The sequence below is a fragment of the Sciurus carolinensis genome, chromosome 11, assembly GCF_902686445.1.
Source record: "Sciurus carolinensis chromosome 11, mSciCar1.2, whole genome shotgun sequence".
In the NCBI taxonomy this organism is placed as follows: Eukaryota; Metazoa; Chordata; class Mammalia; order Rodentia; family Sciuridae; genus Sciurus; species Sciurus carolinensis.
The window spans coordinates 71861284-71873691 of NC_062223.1; the positions used below are offsets into that span (position 1 = coordinate 71861284).

The 12408-nt window shown below is 37.3% G+C and overlaps 1 protein-coding gene across 1 annotated transcript; it reads right to left on the minus strand.

The window, feature by feature from the left end:
* Window positions 1–11150: 11150 nt before the first annotated feature.
* Window positions 11151–12148, minus strand: LOC124959532 (olfactory receptor 52E8-like). Its single transcript, XM_047517947.1, is given in 2 exon segments — window positions 11151–12004; window positions 12007–12148. Coding segments are annotated over 2 exon segments (996 nt in total).
* Between the last annotated feature and the right edge of the window lie 260 nt (window positions 12149–12408).

Here is a 12408-nt window from a genome sequence, read left to right on the forward strand (position 1 = left end):
AGCGAGTGTCAACAAATTCCTGTCATGTAAAAGCGGTCTTGCTTTCATTAAAATCTTCTCTTATCCAGGTCCTGGAGAGACAGGAAAATATCAGTGCACTGGAAGGAATGATATGTGTAGTTAATTTACAAACATGCGAGATTTTGTTCCTTTCAAGGATAATTGAAAATTACTCAACATGTGCTATTGTTCTGAGATCTATCACAGGCAATATTGCCCATGACTTCATTTTTTCTAATTCATGAGATCTTTGAAAGAACTGGAAATACTTCACATTGTAGTATATATCCACATTTCATGACATTCCCTTCCATCCATTACTTGGGGAAATCACCGTGTCCATTGTTTCCTGAATTGTCTATAGTTAAAATGTCCAATCAGTAGAGAAAGGGACCAGGGGAAATAAGGAGCAGAGTGGAGAAAGTTGGCGGTACTGGGGAATGGAATGGATCTAATTATATGGTTATATTGGGTACATGTGCAGATATGTAACGAAGAATCCCACTATTGTCTACACATATAATGCACCAGTATGAAGGAAAAAAAGAAAAAAAATAGTGTACAACAGGTGAAAAATAAAAAGTCCTCAGTTCAGAAAAGATATGCTGCCATATACCTTCATCAGTGTTTTGATTTGATATAAATCTAAGAATTTACCTCAAGGATCTAATGTAGTCATATGAAAAAAGGAAGATCAATTAGATGTCTTAGAATTTTCTGCATTTCAACTGTGCTTCCCTGACTACTCTGTTTATTCTATGAGTGTATTGCTAATTTTTTATGCTTCCTCATCTTATGGAACTGCCTTAGTTTCCAATCCCATATACCCAGTCCTTTACTTATTCTACAGTACCGTAATACGCTTCTAAAAATGCCTTTTGCTTATCAGACAAATTATGTTTATCTACCTTACAACATACAACACCAATAAATAACATATAACAGTATGATATGTCCTAAAATTTTGCCTTCCTTCAGGTATGAACAGATCAAATATCTAATAAATTTTATTAAATCATTGTAAAAGAATCTTCCTTGGTCCCTTAAATACAACAAAGAAAAGTATCTTCTTTTAATCCTTTATATACCCAGGATACTGTAATACTCTGAAGCAGCTAACATAACCTGATTCCATCATTCTTTGCCTACAGAATGACTTCTGCTCAGGTTAAAGAACAAGGGACTTTTGATTTTAATATCCCTAACATTGAAATATGAGGATTTGGTTCCCAGTTTGTGTGTGTGTGTGTGTGTATGTGTGTATCAAAGAGAGACACACAGAGGAGGGGAGAGGAGGAGGGAACTATTTTATGCATGCTGTTTCATATATCAGTTTGACTGTGACTTTGCCAGGTACTTACCACATACTAGGTTTATCTAAGCAAGGGAGCCCATAATCTCCTGTTCCATATCAGAGGAAAGGAATGTCGTTTTGTCCTAGAGAAACTGGAGAGTATCGTACGAGCACAACATTTGCCAGTGTTGGGGGATGATGCCAGGCTGAGAAATCAGAGAGAAACTATTTGTGAAATTTGGAAAACTCTGAGGAAATAGCTAGGGTGATATGTCAATTTCAGTCCAGAGTCATTCTCATCTTCAGGGTGGAGGTTTGCAGCCTGACCCTTCACTAGCAGAGGAAGAAGTGTTCAGGGGAATGGCATAGTAGACTAGTCTTTCAGAGTATATTAGGGCACTTACCCGTCACAGTTTAGACCAGGGTGCTTGCCTTCTTCCCGCTACAGCTCTGAGCCACAAGCAGTGGCAGATAGTGTGATCCAGAAGATTATTTCCAGAAGGCAAGCACGTGACAGTGCACATTGATAAGTGCACAGTGATAAAGGTGCCAGCCTTGCAGTCCATTGCAAAAGCCAAATTTGTAATAGTTGAAGATCTTTCCTTCGACTGCCCACAATGCTGACGTCATTGAGGTCATGATGTCTTTTTCTCTGCTGAATCTTTACTTCTCTGACTTTAGTACAGTATTAAGTGTATTGACACTTTGACCATTCATACCTAGAATGGCTTAAAATCCTGCTGTGCCATTTGCTAATTGGAGACCTTTGGACAAATTCCTTTACCTTCCAGATCAGTTTCTTTTCTTACAACATTAGAAACAATAAATCTAAGTGACATGGTTTATTTTATAAGGCAGATAAGATCAATATAAGTCAAAGAACTAGCTCAGGGTAACCCAAAATAATATTTGCAAATGCCTCCCAATATTGTATTTTTTTTTAAATTTCAGATGTTTACAAATATTTATGTGCTAGCAGAAATAACTGACTTGTTTATAAAAAAATCATCATTTATAATTAGTTCATCTTTGATTATCAGATGAAATGAAAGAGGTGGGAAAGAGAATGGGCACAGAAAAGGCCAAAGAGAAAGAGTGTCACTGGGCCAGACATTCACACTTATTTTTAAATCTCTATTAATACTGACATAACCCAACTTTGCTCACTTTGGGACTATCCATATTCTTTCTTCAGTCTCCAAAGCTCTGTGGAACCCAAGGCAGTTGATGAGAATGGGTAATAATCTCAATTTAAGCACTTTTTTTTTTTTTTTTTTGGTACCAGGGATTGAACCCAGGGCATTTAACCAATGAGCCACATCCCCAGCCTATTTTATATTTTATTAGAGACAGGGTCTCATTAAATTGCTTAGAGCCTTGCTATGTTTCTGAGGCTGATTTTGAACTCACGATCCTCCTGCCTTAGCTTCCTCAGCCACTAGGATTACAGGTGTACTGGGTCCAGTTTATTTTAGCGCTTTCGAGACTGAGTCATGAAGGAGGCTAGGGAAGCAGGCTGAGTTTGCTGTAGGTGTGGTACTGATTTACACATCCAAAGGCTTGGATGTGGCTTCATAAAGTTGATAAGACTTGAAGAACATAGCGCAGACCAAATGTTTGTCATTCTATTTGGATATTGACATTAATCACCACCCAACCCCCTACTCAAATACATGACAGTATCCTACAGGAGTGTCTTTCTGTCTTATACAAGCAGAGTGAGTTTAGTCGCTAGCCTTTTTCCCAGGAAATAAGTAAATATGCCAGTCTGAGTAATTTCCATTATTACTGACAGTTGGTGTTGTCATGACTACATGATTATATTTGTGGCATTCTGGCTATAGCAAATATAGTGGGTACCTGTGTATTTGTGTGTGTGTGTCAGGCGGTGGGTGGTGTGTGATAGAAGGAGAGGGAAAGAAAGAAATGGAGATCAAGAACAGAGAGCCAAAAAAAAAAAAAAAAAAAAGAAAGAAAAGAAAAAAAGAAAAGAAAAGAAAAGAAATTCTGTCTATGTGTATTACTCATTGGTATGCCACAGTTCTCAGCTGTGGACACTCTACCAATCCTACATGCTTTGATATTTTCATCTGCGGAGATAATGGTGCTTGGGATAACACTTTGGCAAAGAGAAGGTTCCTGTCCTCTTCTTTCCTCATTTGCCCTTTCCTTCCCCTCTCTGTAGCATCTCACCTGCCCTGTTCAAGCATTCTTACCTCTCACATTTCTTCTCCGAGCCCTCACTTGGAGCATATTTGTAACATGACCCAGGTTCTTAAAGATGGTGCTTGGAAACCTGGTTAAGCCTCTGGGCCCGAAGCCTGCCTGGTCACAGAGAGCAAACTTTATAGTGAGTCCAAGCATGTCCCAGCATCCCTGAGCTTGGTCTTCAGAGTCCTCTGGGTATAAGCCCGGGAATTAAGATCATTAAGTCTCTCTAACTCTTTGCCTCCCCTCCACCACTGCATTTTGTAGAGAAACACTGTACCAGATATAACCCCTTAGTGCAGGGCAGGAGCGGTGGCATGGAGCGTGAGGAAGGGAGATATGCTGAAGGGAGGAGACTATTTGGGGGATGAATTGAGTCAGACTCTCTCAGGGCCCTGATTATATTAAATTCATACTATAAAATCTTCAAAATGTGACGTCTTAGGAAACTGCCTTTGGCAAATCTTCTGTTTTGTTTAATGCAAAAATATAAATACTGATTCAATTTGGTTATTGTCACAACTGGGGATTTAAAAGATGAGAAGGAGTAGAACTCTCAGACAGACCTTGTAGACTTGTGGCAGCACATGCGACTCTGTGGGGGTAGCTCTGTTTATTGTCAGAGTGCATGCCTTCAGATACGGCTTCAGCTTCTTTCAAGCCAGCTGGTGTGCTTCCTAGTTTATAACTATGGTGGGAACACATAAAGTCTCGGGAAAACACGTGTTTATCTCTTTTGGTTGATGGTGGAGAGAATTCTACATTTTCCCAAGAAAACTAGTCTATTGTCCTTTCAAGTCAGAGTAGAGTCATAGTCGTGTGTCCTGAGAGTCTCCCTTCCTGGATGATGAAGGGGCCTGATGGTGCCACAGGGCAGGACATGGGTTCTGATTCTCCTGACCCTGGGTGAAAGGGACTGATGGACAATTGAATACATTAGATATTCAGTTGTTATGTTTTTCTTCTAAGTTCAGACTTTTTTAAGTTGTTAGCACAGAGTAGGAAATGTCTGTGGTCCAGAAGAGACTCTGGTCTGATCTGCTCTGTTTTCTTGTTCATTGTCTCTATTTTAATTAATGAGAAGATTATGATCTATTTCCTGCCTTTCCCTCATTTAATTCATCTTCCCTAATGTATCTGCACTTGTTTTCCCCAATTGAGCCTGACTCTCTTCAGTCTATGATTAAAATTTCTTCCTATGACCTCTACTGTGTGCATGGAATACTATAGACATTTTAGGATAAAGTACAAGCACTGCTGTTGCCAAAATCCTGTACTCAATATTCTGTCAGACTTTTAAACTTTACTTGTATTTCATGACTTCATGATGCATATCCTTTTATTTGCTGATTGAAAGTCCTACATACAAAGTAACTACCACTCATTTCTACTTACTTTGAACCGTTCCTCAATAACCCATGTTAGTCTTCCATACCAACCAAATGAATATGATCTCTGTGTCTCTTGTATTTTCATATCAGCATTAAACATTATCATAACATGGACATTTTTAATTGAATTTAGTGTTTTATATCTTTCCCATTCTCTTAATGGACTTTCATTTCAGTGATGTTTAACCCAATTTACCTAGCACACTACCTTCAATGTGAGAAGTGCTGAGGTATTATTGAATTACATTATTTTTGGGATGTGAAAATTCCAGTTCTGATGTTCATAATACCATATGATTATATACCCTAACCTGGTCCTATGCCAAAAAGTATTCCACTACGACTTATGGAATCATATTTTCTTGAACACCAGTATTATTTTTGCCTTAAACCATTTTTTGATGTTCTATTGATTTTTCTTTTGAGATAGAATCCCAGGCATTTCCTGAGGGCACTGCTTCTTCCTGAAAACTTTTTAGGGATTGAATGTTTTCCCACTAATATTCTTCACACTGAAAAGCCTAACGGAGGGCTTCTCCTCATTTATTCTCATTGCTACTTGTGGAAGAATCCACTCCTCATCCCTAAAACACAAATCTACTTTGATGCTCATGACATAACACAGTCAATAGCCCTAGTTCCTTGAAGATTTTGAAGTCTGACACACTGCTGCTTTGTTGAATATTTTACCAATATAAGTCTTGTTAGTTTCATTTTTAAACTATGATGAAAATTTTATGTTTGTTATGACTGCTCCTATATATGAGTAAAGATTATCTTATATTCCTAGGATCACATTATAAGTCAGTAGGATATCACATCTTTAGCTTTACAAAATATTGACAAATTGAGTCCTGGTTAATTGAACTCTTAACTTGCTCTACACCTTCTTGTAGGCAGCTGAATGTGGTCTAGACAATGATGTTAACTGTTTTTATTATAAAATCATCACCGTCTTACTTGTGTGCTGTCCAGGAAACTTTCATATCTCCTTGATTGGGTGATTCTCTAGGATCAGGGAGGATTATTTAATGTGATCAGCAAACCAAATTTGCCTTATGGTGTTTGCATTTTGCATCAGTTACATCATTTAGCTTTAGTGACATAATAAACTTCTTTAAAGTTAGTTAATTAATATGAGTAATTCTTTTTTCCAGACAGATTTTTCTTTTTTAAAGTTATTTTGTTTGTGATTTTTATTGGTACGTTATAATTATACATCATAGTGGGATTCCTTTTGACATGTTCCTAGTGCACGTAATATAATTTGAACAATTCCATTTTCTAGTACATTCATTCCCTTCTCTCCTCCCTCCCCATGGTCCCTTTCTGCTCCCTTCTGTTTTCATGATAACTCTTTTCTTTCCTTCAATCTTCCACATATGAGAAAATACGTACCACCCTTTTGGTTCAAGATTCTAAGGGTTGAATGAGAAATTATTTCAGTCTGGGCTCTCTCACTTTGTCTCTTCTAGCATTTGCTGTGGGTCAGGTCATAGTTTGGCTGGATGATGAAAGACAGTCTCATTTTAATTCCCCCAGGGATTATAAAGTTGAGTGCAGGGCTCTTTCTCATTGTCCTTTATTCTTCAGCAGGTCAACTAGGGCTCATTCAGGATGATCTCGGGGTTTTAAGTGCTACAGCAAGAAACTCTGATTCATGAGCTTCTTTTAAGCTCTTGCTTGCATCATGTTCATGAATTCAAAAGAAGTCATATGCCTGTGCAAACTCAGGGAGTAGTAACATAGCTCATTATTTGATGGGAAAATGTTCAACATCATGTTGAAAGGGCAGTAATGCAGGGGCAGGACACTATCCCATGGATCTATGGTGGTTATGCATTTGCTTTTGCCCATCTATAAAACCACTGTGCATTCTCTGGTGCTCTTCGGTGCTGTCATGGATCATGCCTCGATGTCTATGTGTCTGCTTCTGTACTCTGGTGTTCTTCCAGTGTGTTCTTGCATGAGTATCTCACAACTTTAATTCATGAAGTTATTGAATGGAATAGGAACTATAATAGTATAAACCCTAAAATATCCTTTATGATGATCTGTTTTTTTTTTTTTTTTTTACCTTTTAAATCCATATTACAGTTTGTAAAGAAAAACAAGTGGGTAAATAAACCCACAGAAATTTTTATTGTATTGAATACATAACTTAAGAGGATTTAAAAAGTATTGGTTGTTCTAGATTATCTACCTGGTTTATCTTTTCATATATTTGTGTTTTTAAAATTTATATTTGAGAATTATTTTCTTTCATTAGAAAAGTCTTAAACATCTTTTGTTGGATTTAACTCAAAATATATGATGTTTCCTAATGCTATTTAAAAATGCAGTAGAAAAATAAACTGCCAACTTTGATTTCTACACCCTGAAGGAGATATTTTCATTGGGCATAGAAATTTATGTTGGCAGTTCATTTTTTCCACTATAGTTTTGGAAATATTTTTTTACTGTCTTCTTGGTTTCATCGGTTTTCAAAAAAAATGTTTGCCTTCTGTTTTCTTATTGCTCATATGAAGACATGTCCCCTTCTATGATGGCTTTGAAGTTTTTCTCTTTATTTCTGTTTACCCGTGATTTTACTTTGACTGTCTTGGAGAAGGTGTTGTTTTTAATTTTAATTTTTAAAATTTATTTGTATTGCAGACAAATGGGATACTTGTTTCTGTTTGCACATGGAGTAACAGCATACCATTTGCGTAATCATACATTCACATAGGGTAATGAGGTTTGATGCATTCTGTTATTTTTTCCTTCCCCCCCACCCCTCCCACCCCTCTTTTCCCTCTCTACAGTCACTCCTTCCTCCATTCTTGCCCCCCTCCCACCCACCATTATGTGTCATCATCCACTTATCAGCGAGATCATTCATCCTTTGGTTTTTTGAGATTGGCTTATCTCACTTAGCATGATATTCTCCAATTTCATCCATTTGCCCGAAAATGCCATAATTTTGTTATTCTTTATAGCTGAGTAATATTCCATTGTATATATATACCACAGTTTCTTTATGCATTCATCAATTGAAGGACATCTAGGTTGGTTCCACAGTCTGGCTATTGTGAATTGAGCGGCTATGAACATTGATGTGGCTGTATCTCTGTAGTATGCTGATTTTAAGTCCTTTGGGTATAGGCCGAGGAGTGGGATAGCTTTGTCAAATGGTGGTTCCATTCCGAGTTTTCTAAGGAATCTCCATCTACTTTCCAGAGTGGCTGCACTAATTTGCAGCCCCACCAGCAATGTATGAGTGTACCTTTTTCCCCACATCGTCTCCAACACCTATTGTTGCCTGTGTTCTTGATAATAGCCATTCTAATTGGGGTGAGATGGAAAATTAGGGTAGTTTTGATTTGCATTTCTCTTATTCCTATAGATGGTGAACATTTTTTCATATATCTATTGATTGCTTGTAGATCTTCTTCTGTGAAGTGTCTGTTCATATCCTTAGCCCATTTGTCGATTGGGTTATTTGCATTCTTGGTGTAGAGTTTTTTGAGTTCTTTATATATTCTGGAAATTAGTGCTCTATCTGAAGTATGAGTGGCAAAGATATTTGCCCACTCTGTAGGCTCTCTCTTCGCATTGCTGATAGTTTCCTTTGTTGAGAGAAAACTATTTAGTTTGAATCTATCCCAGTTATTGATTCTTGCTTTTGTTTCTTGTGCTATGGGGGTCCTGTTAAGGAAGTCTGATCCTAAGCCAACAGGTTGAAGATTTGGACCTACTGCTTCTATAAGATGCAGGGTCTCTGTTTTTTATTTTTGATTTTTTGCTTGATATCTTTAAAATGTTTTCTAATCTTCATTTAAAAAGTATTGCTTCTAATCTATATTTTAACTTTTTATGACCCAATTATATCTTCATATAATAATTATATTCCAAATCTATATTGTGTTTCATATTTTCCTTCAACTTATTCCTTTAGATTTCATTGTAGATATGCCATTTTCATAACTCTCAGGTTATTATCTCTGCAACTGGGTATGATATACTTTAGTCTTAGTAGACCATTACCATAAGACCCCTGATTATTATTACTTCCGAGTTCATTGCCTCATTCACATAAGGAACTGAGCTAACTGGAAACCAGACTACATAGTTTTTGGTGGTTCTTTTCTGATTTGCCTTCATTTCTTGGTATTCCCTCAATGGTTTGTTTCCTATGTTTCTTGGCAAACTCTTACTGGTTAAATGCCAGTGCAGAATGCTACCTGATTCCATGATACTGCTGAAGTTTTCATAAGCATTAGTCTCTCTTAGAGCTTCTCAATTAGAAAATGCAGATTTCGTGGTGAGGAAAGTCGAGGTCTGGTGGCATCTTTCTTAACTTTGTTAGTTTCTGAATCTTGACATTTTAGCTTTGCTAATTCATTAGCTCTCCCAATGCCTTAAAACGTTTTAATCTGTCCAGTTTATCTAAATATGCATTTTCTTGGCAGAAGCATGAATCTGAAATAAGGTAGTTTATAATTAATGAAACTGAAAATTTACTAATTATCCTATCCTAAAAATCTTGTGATTATTAACAAGTTATCAATAATCATTTTGACTTAATTATAACTTGCTACATTCCTTTGTGCATAAATCATGCTTTTCATACTACTTGGCACTCTTTCTATATGTTTCTACTTTTTTTTTTGTCAGAGTACATCTTAAATTGTTTATGTTTTTGGAAAAAGATTTGATTAATTTTTTGTCATATTTCTGAAATTGCCTTCAGTTTTCTTGTTTTGGCTATGGATTCTGAGAGAAGAATGGAGGAAATTTAGATTATGTAGAGCAAATGAGAGGGAGGAGGGGGTGGGGGTATGAAAGATGGTGGAATGAGACAGACATCATTACCCTACGAACATGTGTGATTACACTAATGGAATGAATCTACATCGTGTACAAGCATAGAAATGAAATGATGTACCCCATTTGTGTACAATGAATCAAAATGCAGTCTGTAAAAATAAAAAAAAAATTAAGAAAAAATAAAAGTACTGGAAGTAAAAAAAAAATCAGAACCAAGCTTATTTCTAAGAACAGAGGAACGGTAATATGATAGCGGAACGGTACCAGTGGGGTTTTCATCATATTTGTAATATTTTATAGCTAAACTGGAAGGTGTACATATTGGTGTCAGTGATCTTATTATCTAAACATTTTTGTATGCCTCAAATATTTTTAAATAAATTTAAATGAATGATCATGAAATAAAGTCATGAATCAAGTTCAGGCAGATTTTTGCCACACATAAAATGACCACATCAAGTGGGTAGCTGACACTTCATTACTTTAAAAAATAAAAAATATGAAACTAGATAAATGTATAATTAAATTGATGATAATAAAATATTTCAGACATTAGTTTTTTTAATGATTACCTCAATATTAACACTTCTTACTGAAATTGGAAGATCCTCAGTAGTAACATTTAAAAAATATTTGTTTTGTGTTAAATTAGTAGAAATCAGTAGGAATGTCAGAGAAGAAATCAGTGAATAAACTGCGAATAGGAACTTCTAAAGTCCAATTTGAACTTTTCTTTGCTTGAGTAACATTCTACTTAAATTATTCACTCTTTTAAAATTGCTTTATTGTAAATCACCATTCTCTTTTCTGCTGCCATTTATGAAATCCATGAATTTATTATTTATTTACTTTGGCAATTTTATATACTTTATATTAACTTTCCCATATTCCAATTTTGTAAGGTTCTTACAATGTGTTTTCTGTTCCCATCTGCTTTTCACATTTTTTCTTTGAAGTTCATGAGTATTTTTATTTTTTTCTGACACACTTTTATACTCAAAGTCATCCAGTTAAACGCCAATACACAAAATAAATAAATACTTATTCTTGTTCTCTCTGTAATGTGTGACTCAACTACTCCCATATCTCACTCCCTGTTCCTCCTCTTCATGTGCATTATCTTTACCCAATACCAGTTTTCCTGTCAGGACCACATGGCCTCTAACTGAATATCTCTCTGAAGGAAATTGTGTTACTACTTTAAAGAGATCTATAGCCAGATAGTTCTAACACTAAGTTCTTCCCTCAATGAATACGAGTGCTCCTCCTTGAAACTGACTCCTGTACGGCACATCCTGTGTTAGGACTCCTTAGAGACGATGTACTCACATACACAAGCACACATGTCTCCAATAATGGTCAATATTTCCTACATAGGTATTTATGTATATATTATATGTATAAAATTGAAGATGAATTTGATAAAAAGAATGCCTTATTAATTTTTATCATAAGTTGCAATCTTTTGGGTTATGTAAGTTCCATAACATGAACAAGCTACCTCTCATCCAATTTTTTTTAGCAAAGAGACTCTTGACCCGCTCCTGGATCTGCTTGGTTCTGATGCCATAAATGATTGGGTTGAGGGCAGGGGGGATGACTACATAGAGATTAGCGAGGAGGATATGGATATACTGGGGGATGTTATGACCAAAGCGGTGCGTGAGGAAGGAGAAAAGAGCTGGGCCAAAGAAGGCTAAGATGACACAGGTATGGGAGCTGCAGGTGTTGAGAGCCTTCAGGCGGGCATCGTGGGAAGGGAGGTGGAAGACAGCACTTAAAATCTTAGCATAGGAGATAATGATAAGAAGCACATCCAGGAACAAGATAGAAATATTCCCTAGACCATAATAGACATTGGCACTGATGCTGGCACAAGCCAGACGTGCCACTCCCATGTGCTCACAGTAGGTATGAGGGATGATTCTACGCCCACAGTAAGGCAGCCTCAGGAGGAGAAAAACAATGGGTGCAATCATACACAAGCTTCTTAGAACCCCGGCCGCAGCAATCACCCCAATGATTCTGTTGGTGAGGATTGTGTTGTACCTGAGAGGGTTACAAATAGCCACATAGCGATCGAAGCCCATGGCCAGAAGTACAATGCTCTCCATGACTGTGAAAAAGTGGACAAAAAAGACTTGAGCCACACAGCACCCAAAGCACAGCTCCTGAAGGTTGAACCAGAAGATGCCCAGCATCCTGGGGATGGTAGTGGTAGAGAGGCTCAGGTCGATCGCCGACAGCATGGCCAGAAAATAGAACATGGGTTGGTGGAGTCCAGGATCAGTCCAGATCACAACAGAATGATAAGGTTTCCCACGAGAGCTGTCAGGTACACGACGCAGAAGGGAAAGCCAAGCCAGACCTGTGCAGTCTCCAATCCCGGAATTCCCAAGAGAAGGAATGAGGAAGGGTGGGGCTCAGAGGCATTGGTAGAAGACATTCTTCTGCAGGCTCAGGGCAACCACGGTTTTAAAGGTGGCTGGCGGTTCCCCTTGGGCAGTGTCTCCAGACCTCATAGAACTGTACAAAATCCAAAACAAAAAGAGGCTTCAAACAGAGGACTGATAATAGGAATGTCTCTCTAAAGGCCTTTGATTATTTTCCTTTCCTTCCACTCTCCATCATAATTCCAGTGACACTCCTTACTTGTACCAAAAGTGGGAAAGGATGAGCAGCTAAGTAGAAGCTAACACCACAGGT